The sequence below is a fragment of the Balearica regulorum genome, chromosome 2, assembly GCF_011004875.1.
Source record: "Balearica regulorum gibbericeps isolate bBalReg1 chromosome 2, bBalReg1.pri, whole genome shotgun sequence".
NCBI lineage: Eukaryota > Metazoa > Chordata > Aves > Gruiformes > Gruidae > Balearica > Balearica regulorum.
The window spans coordinates 67106698-67125263 of NC_046185.1; the positions used below are offsets into that span (position 1 = coordinate 67106698).

Genomic DNA, 18566 nt, shown 5'->3' on the forward strand with positions numbered 1-18566 from the left:
TTTAGGATTGTTATGATTAAAACAATTTGGAACCTGAAAGTTGTTCCTTTTTAAATATATTTGTTTATGAAATAGATGCCTTTTGTCAATTCAGTAAATGGCATTTAAAGAGGCTCTCTGCAGCACTGCCGCCATTGAAGCGTGTTGCTAGAGCTGTTAAAGGAGGAGGTTTTTGCAATTCCCAGCATTAGAATGACATCCTTAAGACGAGCTGGGTTCTCCCTCTCAATGAAATGTTCAGGTTTGCCCTTGGGCTTGCCCTGGCTAGAGTGGGATAAAGCACTGAAATGTTCCCATCCAATTGCTACACAACTGGGAAAGAAAACACCCATTTTTTGTGGCACATAACAGTAAATAAAAACACTGAATGAATCCAGACATTCAGCCAGACTGAAAACTGAAGAGAATGTCAGCTGACATTCATTTTTGCTTTCTAATACCCCAGAGAGTACTTGCTTTAGCCCTGAACTAGTTTGCCCACCACCACCTTCTAGAAGCCACCCACTACCCAGTGTTGCTAAATACCTCTCAACAAAATCTCTTGCTGCTCTTCACCAAACTCAGCCAAGAGCATCGTGTTAGTGACTGAACCCTCAGTCTGGAAACCTTCATTCCTTTATGAGGGTAAAGCTCCAGTTCAGCTCCATCATTACAGGCTGCATTAAACATACACCGCAGCCTTCTACAGAACTTGTACCAGGTGCCCCAGAACCCAAACTCTTATTTACAGATAATCAACAGTGAGATGTCAGGAAAAAGGCATGTTCTTTTCCTGGTCCATTCATTGTTTATGAACTCTAGAACCCAAGGTAGCTCAAACTTTTTATCTACTAGAGTTACTCATCATAAATCATTTTGTTCTTTTTCAGTAAACAACCTACACTGTGTTAATTTGCTGGAGAACATGGGAAAATCAAAACAATTTTCATACAATATGAGACCAACGACTGCTGCAAAATCAAAAAGTACAAGACTGAAGCACTAAGCAAAAGTGAATGTTTGGAATTTAAAGAGCACGCTCCCATACAACTGTTTTCTTTCATAACATACAAGTAACCTGCAACATATTAAACCTGAACCCATTTTTGATTTTGTATTATCTCAGCATTATGTGCCAAGCAGACTTCCAAGGAGTTGGAGTCATTTTATTTTGTGTACAAGTTAGTTTTTAAACACAACTGTTAATTTATTTCCTGAAAGATGAAACCTGAATCGCATTTGGAAACAGAAAATGAAGTGCTAACCCCAGCATCACAACAGGGTTGCGAGGGTCCCAAAGTTTTCTGTTGTCAAAAGTAGGCATTTTGCATGTGATCATCAAATGCAGTTCCAAAGGAGAGGGAAACTACTAAAGCTGTAACAGTTCCAAAGGGCTGCTGTTCGATTTCACCTCAAATGTATTCAATGTATTTCGAAGTCTAAACACAAACAGAAGCACAGCCTTCACGCTCCACTTCTGTACTGAAGAACCAAGCTGTTTCTTAGCTAGCTATGGATTTGGAAGGAAAAGAAGAAATGCTGACAAAAACCACTTGGTAAATAAATTGTTTTCCCCAGCCTATGGAAATTGTTAGGGGTGTGTTTTCTACCATTTGAGATTATCACCAATGTTTTCCATGTTAGCAACTGTATTTGTGTACATGCACAAAAAGAGTTTCTAAAGAAAGGAAGAAAAGATGGGACCTACTCTAGAAGAAAACTTGTCCTTATAATCACTTTGGAGCTGCTAGTGTACAGTATTTACCTTGCACAAAGTATTTAAAAATATGAACTCAGCAAAAATAAAAAAGTGGTACTCTAGTTTCCAAGTATATTGTTTTCTATTTTTTCTTCAAGTTGGTATTACATAATTCTAATTCTTTTAATTAATATGATGCTTTGAAATAACAGATGATTGGAGTCAATATAAGTCTCTTTCTCTGCAAGCACTTAAGCCTCCAGGAGACTGGATTTTCTTTAACACCCTTCGATACGGTCACCACCATCTACTAAACCAACTTCCAGTAACATCTGTACTTGCTTAAAAAGCACGACAATTGAGGTATGCAGTTCTTTGTAAAATTTTTATTCTGTTTCACTTACAAAAAAATTGACAAGCTTTGTTCCAACATCTTCCATTCAAAACTAAATAGAAGTAAATGCTTTACAATAAATGCAGTTTGACCTCTTTAATACACTGTGTTTATAGGGCTGGGTCCCTGGGGCTGAGAGGCAAGGTAGATGTTGAAACAGTAATGGAGGTCTGTTAGCCACTGCTCTTGAACTTCACCGCTCTTCAGTGTCTAGAAAGAAGGGAAGGGGGGGGGAAGGAAAAAAAAAAAGGTAAAGCTCAAATTTCACCAACAGCACTTGTAAAGCTTTGCTTCGTATTTACAGTGAGTCAGGTGTGCTGTTAAAAGTACAGGATAGCCTCATTCACCTGCACACAGTGACATCATTCTTCTCCTTTATACATTTCACCATGGTATGTCAATAAAATGTTACCACTTGGTACACAAAGTTGGTGTTACATTATGAAGTGTGTGAATTACACCAGATGGGATTTCCTTACTCTTGATTATAGTGGCTTGCTTACTTTCCAATTCTGTAATTTACAGTCAATTAAAACACAAATAAGCATGATTCTACTAAAGCAGGAGAGCTCAGTACCTCAGTCTACAGGAGAACTGGTTACCAACAGACAAGCATAGCCCACAGGCCAGTAATTCACCCTCCTAAGCATTCATAAGTGGTAAAAAAAACCGCACCAAGAACCACAACCCAACCGCTTCATTCTGTTAGAGAACTTGCACAATGTTCTTTGCATCTGCTTTTGCCATCACTGACGTCTTTCTGGTGACAGACCTTTAAAAAGCTACTAACGGGTGTGTGTAGCTTACTCATTGAAACCTATGCATCAGACAAACTTTCTGCACTCAAAGCTAGTCAGAGCTTTGTGTGAAGGCAGTTTCAAGCTTTTTCCCTGAAGAGAGAAGCAACCGTGATAGTATCAAAAGCACTGGAATGTAGACACGTGAATAGAAGCGCTGGGTTTTGTGATATTTGAAAGGGAATATATTTTGCACCTACATATTTCAGAGTTTGATTTAATAACATCTTCATACACCTATACGCCCCTGCTCCCATAAACGGGAAGAACTAGTGTCTTATTTTGGGACAGCTCTCCCACAGGCTGTGTAGGTAACCCACATCCAGTGCCTTTTGTTAGGAACCCAGCTGTTGTCCAGGGCCCCTGGCCTGGATACAAGCTAAACTTCAAAACTCTCTCATCTGTGCAATGACCGCAGGAGTTCAGACAAGTAGCTGCCTGCTACACCGCCTGCACTTCCAAGGCAAATAAAAGACAATCGTAACTTGTGTTTTGCTAAACATCCCTCCTTCAGGCTTTGCAATAATGTTTAAACATAAACACAAAGTATAGCCCTGTAGTCTCTGGGAAACAAGAAGTAGTTTCATACCATGATGTCCTTGATAATCTGTTGCACCAGAAATTCATTTGTGATCATATGGCTCCTGAGCTGACCATGTTGCATTAGTAAGCGAAGCAACTGAGCAACAACGGGCAGTTCTTCCCGACAGATCCTGCTCACTTGCAGACTCTGCAGCATCAGTCTCAGTAATCGTGGCAGGAGTGCTAATGCAGAAATACACGATCCCCACAGCATATCCCTGACAGGAAGGGAGACAAAAATTGAAGCATTCAAGGACATGTCTTTCAAGTACGCTCCTGTGACTTAGCTTCATAGCTGCACAAGGAAACGTGCCTCCGTGAATTCCATCATGCCAATTGCCTTCACCATAATTAGTGCTGAAGCAGAAAATTTCTACCCAAAAATGCCAAACTTGAAAATATTCTAAAATTATGTACAACACTGGAAAAAAAAAGGTCCTGCCCTGGAGCTACAAGCATCGCTGAAGCTCGTACACAGTGTAATTTCTGCTTGATGCAGCTGGGAAGAGGTTTTTGTTTCAGTCATTGTTCAGGTACACCTGAATCTATTTAAGACTCATGAGAAATCAAACAATGCAATCAGCTTTTTGTAATATGCAAGTCTTTAAATACAGTAAGTGAAGGACAACTCCCGCTTTAAAAAACACATCTTAAAATATAAGTAAGCTTTGAACAACCTTACTGTATACAGAACAGTTAGAGGAAAAATCTGAAGTTTAAACTGTTTAAAGACATTTCAGTTATAATGGTAAATAAACTTATTTAAATCTGGTATCTGCAGCTTTTGGTTTTTTAAATCAAATGGATTTGCAGGCTATAAAATCATGCCTGAGAAGTTTTGTTAAAGCTGAACTATCACATCAGTTAAGAGTGCAAGCTTAGAAAGCCAAATCCTTTGCATGTTGCTTTTCAATGTACCTAATGAAACTAAAGGCTAAAGCTAAAGATTAAGGTATAAATATCCACCTTTCTAAAGTCAGGATGGTTCTGACATCGAACTGGAACAACTGCAGTAAGTAAAAGCTTTGAAATGAAACTTTCTTCAGTTATTGTTTTAAATAATTCCAGCTAACTTCGCAGCTGTTGTTCTTAAATCCAAAGTACTCTTTTTGAAGTAAGCAGAAGACAGCAAAATAAATTGGGGGGATCCTTTCATTTTACATCCCTAAATACTTGTAGTTATAAAGGCAGAGACAATTAACATGGTAAGAAAAGCAGCGTTACCTTTTCTGTACATGTTCTGCATCCTCTTTTTCTAAAGTTAGCAAAAAGTGCAGAAGACTGTAACAACAAGAGGCTAAGAACTTGTGCAGGTTTTCACTGAGGATGCAAGCTTGATCCAAGAGCTTATTTATGGCACATAGAACAGATCCAGCTGTGCTATCAGGTATTACAACCAATCCAACCTGTATTAAAAACAAACAAAAAAACTCCAAAACAAGTTCATCACTTTACACACAAGTATTTTGCTGGGGTACAAGCAAATACAAATGATACATCCAAATGATTCTCTTTCGTATTGTGACATATATTACTTCCTTTCTGTTCAAGTTCTACGCACTACTTCATTTTTTCAAATCTCTATTTTCCTAAGAAATTGCCACCCATACCAACAGAAGGTTAAACTGGCATCTTCATCCCATCTCCTCATAAACAAACACTCGTCTCAAACGTATTTCAAAAACCCCCTGCTTTGAGCCTTGCTCTGCACACACACAAACAGAATCTTTTGGACAGAAATGGTCTTTCCTTTTAAGCGTATATCATGGGACAGGGCAGCCCTTCCGTGCCTTGAAACGGCAGTGAGCAGTCACTGAGGCAGAAGGAAACTCGGATTTACTCTCCAGAAAGAAAAGCAGCTACTGGATCAGGGCAAGTCTCCTTGGAAATCTGACAGGCTTGACAGGAATAAGAGCATTACGAGCTGAGTTAAATTAAAGCTAATGAAACCTATGGTGGGTCCACAGCTGGGGCCATACTCCTCCCTTCTTAAAATAAAGCATCATCTTGAATAAGAATTTTATAGGCATGATAAATAAAAGAATTTAGAAAAAAATTCTCTTTTTTGGATAGAGGCAGTGAATTAAAAAGCAGTTTAATTTTTGAAATCCTACTGAGTAAGGATCCTAAATTTTTGTCCCGTAAAGGCATTAAAAAAATGCATTGCTAATGTGGCACCATTTATCTTAATAAAAAACCTAATTTAAGGAGTTTTGAAGTAGCCTAATTTGCTCACCTGCAAGTACATTGTTTTAAGCAGCCAGAGGTAGTTGGTTCAGTTAACAAGGTCAGCTGTTTCTTTTAGAAATGTTTAGAAAAAGATCAATAAAGAAGTACAAGCTACAGAAATGCAGAATGTATTTCACTGGTATGATTACTCACAAGAGAGAAAAGACAACAGTGACAGGTTCAAAGTTTTAAATACTTCTGATATAAGACATTAGGTGTATTCCAAGGCCAAGAGCACAGCTCACTGTCCCAAGCTGCCCCTGCACCGGCCAGTTGCAGAGGTAGGAGAAGGACGGTGCTCCTGTGTGACAGACGATGGACTGCAACTGTCACCCTGCTCAGTGCTACAGGACACTGAGGCACTAAATAATAAAAAACTAATAACGATGTTCCTGACCAACCACGAATAGGAAATAATAATAGTGAGCTAGATGGATGTCTGCATATAAAGCATCCCGAAGATCAAATTAGCCAGCGCTGCTGATGAAACGTGCCAGTCAGCCAGTCTGGAAGATGATGCGAACACAGACATTTCAACTTACACAAACTCAGTAGATGAGACTGTTCAAGAAAGTTCCTATATAGGATGCTGCCTACACAGTGCCTTTCTTCCCTGTTAGGTGTCATCATCCAGTCAGAGACCTTGGGCAGCAGTCTAATCAACTATAAAACTGCTCTCAAAGAGACAGTACAGTAGAACACACAAGCTGATGTAAAAGTTGTGATTTAAGGCAACACCTACCCCCAAAAATCCAGACTACAGTTAGCCACTCCCTATGGAAGCTTTGGTCTGTTAATTTTTCAGTGGGGCTCCATACAGAGAGCTATGGATACCTGTTGAATTGCAGAACCATGTTGAGAGGAAGACAGACAGGTCTCCTCTCTCCAGGCAGGCAGCATCACAGGTAACTGCAAATTCTGTCCCTCACAATTCTGTTACCCAGCTCTGGCTTTGCCATCCCCATCTTCAGCTCAGGGAGCGTTCAGGATTAGAAGACGACAGACTGTATAACTCATCTAAAGCTACTAGTCGCTCTTTCGAAAAGCAAAGCAAACCAAGAAACCTTTCATTTATGGCTGTCCTGACTTGAAAACAAGCTGAACTATTCAGAGCAAAAAAAAAATCCATGTAAGTTTGGGTACCAACAGTTATTAGATTTATTTTTTTTAAAACTCCACTTATCTTGTTGAAAATTTTTGCAAATCTTGAAAGTACACATTAAATATATGTAACAAGTGGATTTGAGGGTTAATGAGACCATTACAAAATTTATCACAGGGAAGCTAACATAGAAGCCAAAATGGTACTTACCAGATATTTACAGATGCCAGTCTGGAGAATGTCAAAACACTGACTTTGTGAAGGTATAGTGGACAAGCTGTGACAGATCATCTGTTTAAATGAAACAAAGTTGTATTTGAGTACTCTAACGCAACCAGCAGCCATTCACCGTGTAGTCATACTTTGGTGACACACCTAAATACAAAGCACCTACGGGGACAAATAGCAGCAGTCTCAAAGTACTGATTCTTTACAGTGTATAGGAGTAACATTGACAATATCAATTGTTCAGTGCTTAGAGAGATCATCATTAGGGTTTTTTTGGTAGCGGCTTTCTCCATTCTACCTACACGATAGAAGTAGAAGGCCAAAAATAGTCCATCCAGCTACAGTGCCACACCAAGCCTCCACATGCCTTTCCTCAGAGCTGAAGAACTGCACAAAACAAATTTCCAAATAACTTTATCAAGCATGAAACAGAAGGATCGCAATCAAACAGGACAGAAAGATAATATAACAAAAGAAGAAAGTAGCAAAGATCCATTTCCAACTTATTTTCCTCTATATCGCAAAAAAAGTCATGTTCAAAGATGATACAAAATGTAATACTACGAAGGGAAATCTTGTTTTATGACCTGCCAAAAGCTTTCTGGTGCTTATATAATCAGGCACTAGCAAACCGTATGAGCTGCCCAGAGGCATGACAGAAAGAAGTTTTGGTGGTTTTTTTTAAAAAATGAACTGAAGACTCAGATCTTCATTTTTAGTAAAAAACCATGAGAATGGCCAGGGTGGGAGGAGGCGGGGGGGGGGAGGAGGCGGGGGGGGGGAAGGAAGAGTTGACCAAGACCCCATGAAATGCTGTATGCCTCCTGCATAGGATAAAGAAACCAGAGCTCTATCTAGTATATCTGCTAGGAAGCTGTACTACAATCCTTAGCATGTGGCTTTCTCTGTTCCTCTTTTCCTTACCATCTATTCCCATAATTTGCAAAATAGTCAGAGAGCTTGGATGACCTCCCTCTTGTTTACAGTCATTGCTTATCCCACCAGCATCAACTGAAGCCTCCAGAAAGCAATGCGCACAGCGTGAGTGTGTTATTAGACCATCAGCAGTCACAATGTCCTGCTAAGGACAACGAAGATTGAAGAACCAATACATGAGGAATGAAATCTTCTGTTTGTGCTTAAGGGAATCAGAAAGAGAACAGCGCAATCAGATGTCTGAGGGTGAGAAGAATTTAAGTCCCTGAGTTTTACAAATATCTCTACTAAGCAAAACCCATTCCTCTAAGATACCTTGCTGACTGAAGAAAGAGCTAAACAAAACTTTCACAGAATGATCCAAGGGATTAAATTCTGTGATAGTGTCCTGGTTTTGTAACTTAAGTTGAATCAGGGTAGGTCAAGACACCTAAACAAGAGATAATGAAGATAAAATAGAAACAAGAGATAAAATAGAAAACATCACCCATGTTGTGTCAAAAATAATAGTTGATAACATTTCCAGCTGAAGAGAGACCCCAAGGAAAGGAAAGGTTTGGAAAAGAACCATTAGCTCAAGGTCCTGTGGCGTGAAAACTCAACCCTAAGTAATGCGGATGCCAGTGGTAGTTTAATCAGACATGGCCAAGCGGTATCATTTCTGGTGATATAAGGGGTGCTCAGCTTTTTTCAAAATTACATGACCAAATTCAGGAGTTCCTTAACATGTCTGCTTGACGGAACATGATACTGTCAGGACATTGCTCGTGTTAATCAGTATTATAGGTGTAATTGTGCAAGTATTTTGTTTGACTAGTAGAACTATTTAAAAGGCAATTTTATAGATGCTCTTGCACTGAATACCCGTGGGTTTGATACTACACATTTATTTAATAATGAAATAATATTATTAAAACTGTGTACTCCATCCTAGATATGGTAGAGTTTCAAATTGCAGTGTACAGAAAGTGATAAATTCTGAAGTACTCTGGAATGTGCCCAAGAAACACACTCAAAACATTTGCGTATTAGTAGTGTCAAGGAATAAAGTCAGGCTGAGACAGAGGTTACTGCCGGGGACTGTCATGTCAAGGACAAACTCTGATGCCCGTCTGACCTAGTATTTTAATGAGTAACACTTACATAAAAGGTAAAGCTACATTGAGCTGTCAGCCAACAGATTTCATCAAAGTTGAAAAACACTGCCATGACAGGAGCCTTGGACTAACCTATAGAAAAGATCGTATGGGTTTGATGAGTAACAGATACAGAAAAAATTCAGTGAAATAGAAGTGACAGGTCATGCACTTGGAGAGTAATAAAAACTTCGGCATGCAGTTTTAACAGTTGAAATGAAGAGAAAATTCTATGCATAATAATGGACCACAAGGTGGTTGTGATACAACCATGAAACAGGCAAATGTCACTTCAGGATGGAAAAATGAAGATAATCACAATAGAAGTGATCAGACAGAGTACTGATCGTCTGTTCAATACTACTCCGTAAAACCCTACTTAGCCTATATCTGATATACTGTGCAAAATAGGAGTCACTCATATTCAAAAAAGGTAGATTCAAACTGAACGGGCATAGAAAAATTACACTGATAAGAGATACTGCCTTACTGGTGTCACCAGAAAGACCTTAACCCACCTAGGCTGGCAAAACTATACCCGAGAACAGATATTATTGTCACTTACAAATACAGCAAAGAGGTGAAAACTACTGCAGGAAAACAAATATAACCAAACAGCAACAAAAAATAAGTGATGATCATAGCTGGCTGGGAATGCAGATGAGATGGAAATTAGGAAGGATGATTATGAAGAGGGAAATGCAGGAGATATTTGTTGCTCATAAGACAGAGGGGTCAGGGAGGTTACATGGGGTATGTCAGATACTTGTGGGTGCAAGTAACAGGCACAATTCATAACAGGCACAAATCACCGACACTGGGGCATTGTACCATTGAAGAGCAGCAAACTTGCTTAGAAGGGTGGTGGTAGAGTGCATTGGCAAATTAATCTTTCAACCTTTTAGATCTTTCCGACCTTCAAAATAACACAACCATTCCCTACATCCAGTTCTATTTTCTCGCGATTAAGTGGGAGTGGCAATCCTTTTCAATTCCATAAATTAAATCCTGCATGAAATGGCTTTCATAACAAATGCCTGTTATAAAAAGTGAAACTGAAACGTTATTAGAGATGGAAATGAAAAGCAAAGAAAACTTAATTATCACATGAAAATTAGTATTTTTCCTGACAATTTATTTTCCTTAGGCAAGGGTTTGCATGATGTTTAATTTCCATAATAAAATGTCACAGCTGATTCATTATTTTACATTTGATTAGCATTTATCACATTTTTGGTGCGTTCATAGATTGGTTTTGGACTAAAGCCAGAGTAGTTTTGTTTCAGAGTATTACTGAAGTGAATGGACAGAGAATGAACATTTCTGGTTGTAGGGGAGGGGTTTATACCTTTTCGAGGCAAGTATTTTATAACAGGTTTGGTTTAGCTTTAGAGGTTTGGGGTTTTTTGGTGGTTCTTAATTTTGTTTGAATATCCACTTGAGTATATTAAGCCAAAGAAAAGCATTCTCTCAAATACAGGGATTAACTGTTAGCATTATGCAGCAAATACTACAGGCTTCATAATCCATTGGCAGCTTTTCAAACCAAACCTTATTGATCAGACAAGCCCAACTACCCATCATACTAATAAGCCACACAACTACAACAGCAGGTTCCCTACTAGTGCTTCAGGAAATCATTACTACACAGGCCTCCTTGCCTGCCATACTGAAGACATACTCCAACAGAGAAGAGAAAAAAAAAATTTTACTCTAGTCTTCAACTGGGTGAGTTAAAAGCGTTTTTGCAGCTACAGCTAACCTGACTGACTTAATCCAATCTGAAACAGGCTTTTCATAGCTCTAATATACAATCAGAGGAATCCATGAGTTCAATATTGCTTATCTGTAAGATGCTCTCTACTCCAAAAGGTGGAGTTGGGAGGATCAGAGGAAGTCCAGTCTCCATCTGGGCCCTCACGGCAACAGGAACACACACAAGTGAACTGAGAGCAAGGTTTCGTTTCTTATTTAACTGCTACCGCTCCCTAAATCACTCACTACTTCCCGTACCGTTATGCATTCCTGACTCAAAAACCCTCAAGGGAAACATTTTATCAGGAACTCTCCAGGGGAAATCTGCATATAATTTCAAGCTTAATCATGCTACTAAGTACTCTCTTTTTGAAAGAAAAGTACTTTCCTCTGAAGATACACACAAGCATGACAACAGAGAGGAACCAAGCAAGCAGAAAAAAAAGGGATCAAGCATTTTAGCGAGCCACTGTGGAGTCAGATCAAAGACAGTTCAGACTCCAAGAGAAGTGGTTTTATTAAGAAAGAAAGAAAGTTGGCACACACCAGACACTATAACCTAATGTGAACTTTAAAATACATTTTTCAATTCACATCGACATCCGCCTCAAACATGGGTGTCTAAAATGTAACAGGCTGTTCTGCAGTCAATTCCCAAGCCCTGGTGAAATTACTCTTTCAAGCGGGACTCTATCCAGTGTAACATGTTACTGCAGAGCGTAGAAAGCGAGAAGTTTTCAGGTGATGGGGCAGGCAATGAAGCTTGTTGTCTGAAGCTTGGCCAGCTTCCCCCGAAGCACCCTAGCTTATCAGGCAGTGTACTCCCTTGACAGGTGCTGCTTCTCTTTCTGAAATAAATTGATTTGACAGGGCAATATTAACAGTGCCCTGACTTGTTGAGAAAGCTGCGTACAACAAGAGATCTTTGTTCATCTGCCTTGGCTAAGCTCACGAGGGCGGATGTGAAAGGTATTCCTGATTCAGTGACTTCAGAAAAAAAAAAAAAAAAGGAAAAAACCACCACCAAAACACCCCACACAACACCCACAATCACAATAAAAACAAAACCTAGGTTAAAAAAAGAAAAAGAAAGAAGGAACAGAGTCTGCACGAGAACAATACAGAGGTGGGCTGAGGGGAAAAAACCCACAACACTGTGGGGCTAATTTTACATACAGGGTAGCAAAACAGGAAGGCAGAAACTTGTTTAAGAATTACAAATGCTTAAGAACATGTATTGTGTTCCACATCTTGATAGAGTACATATTTCCAAAGACTTAGGATTATGAAACACAGTTAATTGCTGGATCGGAAACAGAGTAACTACAACATACAAACTTATCTTGCATCTGTTGAACTGTAGCGATAGCCTATATAAAGATTCCTAGGCTACGCACACAGTCTGATGTTAAACCTATATTTAAAAGTTGACTAAACAAAGTGAAGTTATCTTTCTTTGCCATTTGGACACAAATACATGGGTGGCAATCACCGCTGCTCACCTACTGTACAATCATTTGATCGTGTGGTAAATCTGGGTACCAGCAAAATATGGTGGCAGGAGGCAGAGAACTACAGGCTAAAGACAATCCTACTGTCTCAATAAGTGACAGACACTTCTGAAAATATTATTCTTTTGTTAGCAAAACTAGGTTTTATGCTCAGCAGCTAATGTGCTATCCAGGAGGAAACAAAGCCATACCTGAAAAAACAGCACTGGTCTGATTCTCAGAGCCATTTTACTAAGAAAATTCAAAGAAAGGACACCATGAAATAGCTTGGCTACCCAAGGAGCTTTTGTTTCATCCTCTTGCAGCCATAGTAAGTCCTTCTTTCACAGCTCTGCAGCTTCCTCACAGCTATAAAATGCCACCAAGGCTGATTCCTCCTCCTTGTGGCTGCCTCCCTGTCAGACCACATGCAGGACGGTCAAAGGAACATCTGATGTACAAGTCTCCAAATTCACCTGCCTGCCCCCTCACCAAACAAAAGGACTTGAAAACACAGAAAACCGTATGCTTAGGAAACTAGCTCGTCTCACAAAGCCTGTCTTTATAAGCAAATTTAGTTTAGACATCACAAATCAGGATGTCAATTTATAGCGTAATGCGCAGTAACTGTGGAGACGTTAATTCACGTTAGTTACATGCAGTAACGTGTGAGCTCCCAGGTATAAAATGTCACAAGATGCACTGCAAGCATAAAACACAGGCACAATGGAGCACTGGCCCTAAGATCAAGTTAGGGTTTTTGTGGGGGGTTGCGTTTTGGTGTTTGGGTTTTACTGGATGGGGTTTTTCTGTTTGTTTGGTTTGGGATTTTTAGGTTTTAAGTTTTATATCTTAAGAAAATTATGGAAGAGATCTTTGGAAAGAGCTTTGTTAATTTTAGGAGGCATTATATTTATTTATATAATTTCTCTTTTGTTCCTTTGGAATTTGCATTACTTTTCAAGAAAAATAAAACATTATTTTCATTTCTAACCATTAAACTTGCATATGATGTAGTTTTTACAAAACACGAATGGCCTTATAAAGAATTTTTTTATCCTCCTGAAAGAGGGTAAAAATTATAGCATATTTCTAGTTCAGAAGGGATACTATTTATCCTTAGCTGCTTTTTGTCCCCAATGTAACTCTAATCTGGAAATCTCAATAAAGACCGCAAGTTGAAATCTTACAGGAGCTTCAACTCAAAAATCTTCATTTTAAAAATTTAGTGGGTTTTTGAAGTTTGAATCTCTGCCTGAACTTAAGCTTCAACACTGCAACACTACCATTTACTTTTGAAGACAAACACCCTTACAGGACTTTAAATTTACATGCATTGCCTTGCTATCTTTAACGATTTGTCATAATTTTCCATAGCATATCAGTGCAGATACAGCCCTCCCAACTATTTGACTTATAAGACTTCTCTGTTTTTGACACACATTAGCATACCACATTATATGCATCCCAAGGTTTTCAAATTCAAGACTGCTTTTAAAAGCAGCTGATCTTCTCTAGTGTTTGCTCTTAAATGTTTTAAGCATCTTGTTTAGTGTTTTAAATCTTCGAGTCAGTTATGTACTCAATATAACTCTAGAATCGCAACTTCAAGCAGAATTATCTTTTGCTTTTCCCCCTCTAAAACGTTGAAGTGTCAGAAACATCAAATATTACACCAACAGAAATTATCATGTATACATGGTTACCTTGTTACACTGTTCATTCCTGTTGGCACTATTTCATTTGATACTAGCAGAGCAATTCAATTACAGGGGAGTGAACAATGTTACCGACAAACACTATAGGCACAGTTAAAATGAAGGAAGACTGAAGCCTCTTCCCTTAGGCTGCAACCATTTATTCTGGAGCCCTGTCTATTTCAGCTGCAGGGGTATGATTTTAAATAATTGGCTTTAATAAGGCAGAAGTCATTTGAAGTAGAAGTTGCTCCGGAAAAGGAACCAAGGTTTTCACATGTAACATCTCTTTCAGCAAAATATGAAGATTAACCGTTACAGCTACGTAAAATGGCATTTAAAGGGATGCTTTTGTTAAGCATTGCTCCTTAAGTGAAAATCACCATTACCTAAAAGCTTCCACAAAAAAATAACATGGCTTCAGATTTCCACTATACCAATTATCGCTGTCTAGACAAAAAAATGCTACAAACAGTATCCATCTCAAAAACAGTTATTGTTATAAACCACTTCAAAGCATTAACTCCTATCAGAAGTGCATTTGTTAGGTCTTTCCACCAATTACACTTAGCCACATGCTACCAAGTGCACTGGTTTATAATATAACACAATCCAAGACCAAACTGCCACATGAAAATGCCTCAAGTTATTCTTTTCCTTTCCTTGCTCTTTCTCCAGAGGCACATCTTTCCTCCTTCTGCATCTCTGGTATGTATACATTACACAGTGTATTACCAGTTCATTACCATTAGAAATACATACCGCTCAGTGCACAGTACAGCTAGCTAGTGACAGAAACCTGGGACTGCCTTCCTCTGGCTTTGAAAATGAAGTCGAGCAGCAAGCAATAAAGCCAACAAGCCGTGGCCTCCTACAGATTCACGCCTGCGACCCTTCATCCCCTCCCCTTCCATTCCTTCAGCACTGTAACCCCCACTGCTCCTGCCTCACAACACCCCGACACCCCCCCGACAGCACCTGCTCCGCCTGGTCCAGTGATGCACACGCAGGCTGGCCAGTTGGCCGCTGCCAAGCGAGATGCAGGAATCCAAGTTACGAACTGCCTTGTGCTAGTCTAGAGTCTTTTTTCTCTTCCACCTGTTTTCATAAAACTTGGGGCAATCGGTATTTGCAATTTTATTCTTTTAGCAGAGAGCCAGAAGCTAGCTAATGGTTTAGACAAAACTAGTGGTGGAAAAAAAGAAAGAGATGGATGGATGGACTAATAACAAGCTGATCGCTAGTCTTACTTATTCATAGGAAACCAAGCTGTCATATCCTAATTCCATCACTTCCTTATTTATTTTCATCTACAAGAAAATATTTTTCCATTATGAGGAAACTCTGAGTTACAACTACACAATCAGAACTCTTCTAAACGAACAATTCTCAACATACAGTAGAGGCCTGAACGCTGTCTGCTCTGCAGCCAATGAAGGGCTGTTCTCACTTACTAGGTATTTTAAATTACTACGAATATTTTGCTTAACATTACTGCATCACCATAAACTTGTTTATTCAGTAAAGGAAAGCATGAAAGATTCAGCATTCAGAAGCTGGGCTGCTCTATTCGGTTCCACCAAAAGGGTGACTAATTCAAGCTGGGTTTTATTAATTCCTGCAGCACTTTACTTAAATATCATATTCTGTCACAGCTAAAAATATTTTGATTTGGAAATTGCGTCACACCTTGAACTATGGCCACTTGGAAGAAAGCGATCTCCAAACCTACCTCCATCAAACTCAATGGACATAGAGCCATTGTACACATTGTCTTTCAAGACATCCTAGAAGAGTCTCATGATTTGCTGGCAGTTTTCTTCTCCCCAGAGGCTGCAGCTCTGGGTTTGAGTGGTTTTGTTGCTCTTTGGTTTATTTTCTTTTTAGGAGAGTAGCTTGTTCAAGACCTGGGGCAAACTACTTGCTCTACAAAAAGTATTCCTGTACAACTTTTGGCAAATCTTGAACTAAAAGGTTTTTCCCAAAACAGGATTATTTTTATTTTTTTTTTAAATGGTCCAGCCTCCAAACCCCAAAGTTTTTATGGGCCACAGTCCCCAGAACGTTTTCTTTACAAATTGAACATGAAGTAGAATATGGGTCAACATGTTTGAGGTTAGAGGATGGTACTCAACAAGGAAAAGAGAAAACCCCTAAAAATTAATGAACATAGCACTGTATATAGATATTTAAACACAGAGAAAACAGTCATCTAAAAGCCTAACATCCCATTTTTTAAAGTTGTAAGTTCAGCATAGCTTTGTTTATATATCACTTACAATATCTATGATCGCATCTAAAATCAAAATCAGCCAAGTGAAAAATTAATGGAATGCTGTGGTTCATAAAAGGAAGTGGTTGCCTTAATATTGATCTCTTTCCTTTGTAAAAACAAAGGGATTTGCAACAGAAACCGTGTATCCCAGATACCATTATTACTAGATCAGAGGCAAAAGAAAGAATATCTTAATTTTTCTGTAGCAGAAAAGAAGGCTACTGAAGAGGTGCCCCTACTTTTCTGTCTGCTGATTCCATGGGGGAAAAAAAAAAAGCAATTCTGTGGGGAATACCCCAAACAGCATTGGAATACTACCAGTCCTTTCGGCAAGCATTTAATGTGAGCGGTTTGACTTCCAGATCATACATAAGCGTAACAACCTACCAAACAAAAAATAAAATCTCCCCCTACTGGCAATCTCATTATGCTCTAAACCCAAAACCAATAAAGAGATTTGTCAATGGCAAAACAAAAGTTCTGTTTTTTCAAGAGGAGAGGTTTTCAAAAAATCACAGAATTATTGAAGTTGGAAGGGACACCTCAAGTTCCTCTATCTAGTCCAACATGCCTGCTCAACTGGGGTCAGCTAGAGCAGGTCACCCAGCACTATGTCCAGCCAGGTTTTGAGTATGTCCACAGATGGGAACTCCCTAACTTCTCTGGGCTACTTATTGCAGTGTTTGACCACTCTCACTGTAAAGAAAGTTCTCCTGTGTTTAGATGGAACTTCATGCGCTTTAATTTGCGCCCTCTTGTCCTGTCACTGAGCACGACTGAGAAGAGCCTGGCTCCATCCTCTTTGTTCCCTCCCATCAGATATATATACATATTGATAAGATCCCCCCTGAACCTTCTCTTGTCTGGGCTGAACATTCCCAGCTCTCTCAGCAGCACCTCATATGAAAGATGCTCCATGGATGTGTTTCTTGTCCTGGGGAGCTCAAAACTGGACAAAGTACTTTAGATGCGATCTCACTGGTGCCAAGTAGAGGATTACCTCTCTCAACCTGCTGGTAACACTTCTCCTCATGCAGCCCAGAACGCTGTTGGGCTTTTTCTGCCTGAGGGTGCATTGCTCGCTCGTGGTCAGCTTGGTGTCCACCAGAACGTCAAGGTTGTTCTCTGCAGAGCTGCTTTCCTGCTGGTCAGCCTCCAGCATTTACTGGTGCCTGGGGTTATTCCTCCGTAAGTGCAGGAATCTGTGTTTTCCTTTACTGAGCTTCATGAGGTTCCTTCTCCACCCAGTTCTCCAGCCTGTCTAAATCCCTCTGAATGGCAGCACAACCATCTGATCTATCACCCAATCTTCCCAGTTTTGTAACATCTGCAAACTTGCTGAGGGTGTGCTCGGTCTTATAGTCCAGGCCATTAATGAAGGTTAGAAAGTACTGGCCCTAGTACCAATTTCTGGAATACACCACCAGTGACTTGCCTCCAGCTGGACTGTGCACCACTGATCACAACCCTCTGGCCTGGCCACTCAGGCAGTTTTCAATCCACCTCTCCCCTCACCCATCAAGCTAGTTACCTTGTTGCTGAGGCCTAACAGGTTGGTTGAACACAATTTGCCCTTCATAAATCCTTGCTGACTATTCCTGATCACACTCCAGGTGTATCTGATAGAACCCAGTTCACTAGAAATTTTCTCTCCACAATCATGAACATGCTTATGAGAAAAAGCCTCCCATCTCCTTCTTGATGTCAGAGTTGTAAGTGGCAGTCCAGAACTCCCTTTGCTTAAGAGTCTACAAAATGAGGTGGGTCTTGAAGGTCTCATCGCTCTTCACACACAGATTTTTGATGCGTGGGACTTTTGTTCCTATTGTCTCTTTCAAACTTAGTCTCCAGAAAAGACTTCAGGCTGATACATAACTGCAGAAGTAATGCAATGCTCCATAGGATGCCCAAATCCTCTTTTATAACTAACCAAGGACATCCAGCTCTTTGCTTAGTGACTGCCATCTACTTCTAAGAACCTGAGAAAGCACCTTGTATCTTTCCCAAGAAAGGGTACTTTAACAAAAGTCTCAAGTTTCTGAAAATACTGACTCTCTTTGATGGTACCAAAACACTGAGAAGACTGTGACAGGAGAAGTAAATCAAACTTGCAACCAGGAACCAAAGGCACAAGCAAGCTATCTGCAATTAAACTACTTCACTATCCCTAAGTGAAAACAGTTCTATTGTGTGGTTTCCCAACCAACTTTGACAGATTTGTGGAAAAGAAGCAAAAAGAGGAAGGAGAAGACACAAAAGGTGGCATT

The 18566-nt window shown here is 39.6% G+C and overlaps 2 protein-coding genes across 5 annotated transcripts in view; one reads left to right on the top strand and one right to left on the bottom strand.

Annotated features, from left to right (window-relative positions):
- Nucleotides 1-1800, top strand: part of INVS (inversin) — a 98263-nt gene extending 96463 nt beyond the window's left edge. For both annotated transcript variants that reach the window (XM_075744593.1, XM_075744592.1), the window contains one exon: nucleotides 870-1800. In XM_075744593.1, coding sequence (XP_075600708.1) covers nucleotides 870-985 — 116 coding nt within the window. In that variant the 3' untranslated portion in view covers nucleotides 986-1800. The remainder of the gene's footprint in view (nucleotides 1-869) is intronic.
- Nucleotides 1801-2044: 244 nt separating this feature from the next.
- The window catches only part of TEX10 (testis expressed 10), a 59891-nt gene continuing 43369 nt past the window's right edge, over nucleotides 2045-18566 (bottom strand). For all 3 annotated transcript variants that reach the window (XM_075744596.1, XM_075744594.1, XM_075744595.1), the window contains exons 13-16: nucleotides 6993-7073; nucleotides 4676-4857; nucleotides 3459-3669; nucleotides 2045-2282 (exon numbers count right to left, since the gene is read on the bottom strand). In XM_075744596.1, the coding sequence (XP_075600711.1) occupies nucleotides 2169-2282; nucleotides 3459-3669; nucleotides 4676-4857; nucleotides 6993-7073 (588 nt within the window). In that variant the 3' untranslated portion in view covers nucleotides 2045-2168. The remainder of the gene's footprint in view (nucleotides 2283-3458; nucleotides 3670-4675; nucleotides 4858-6992; nucleotides 7074-18566) is intronic.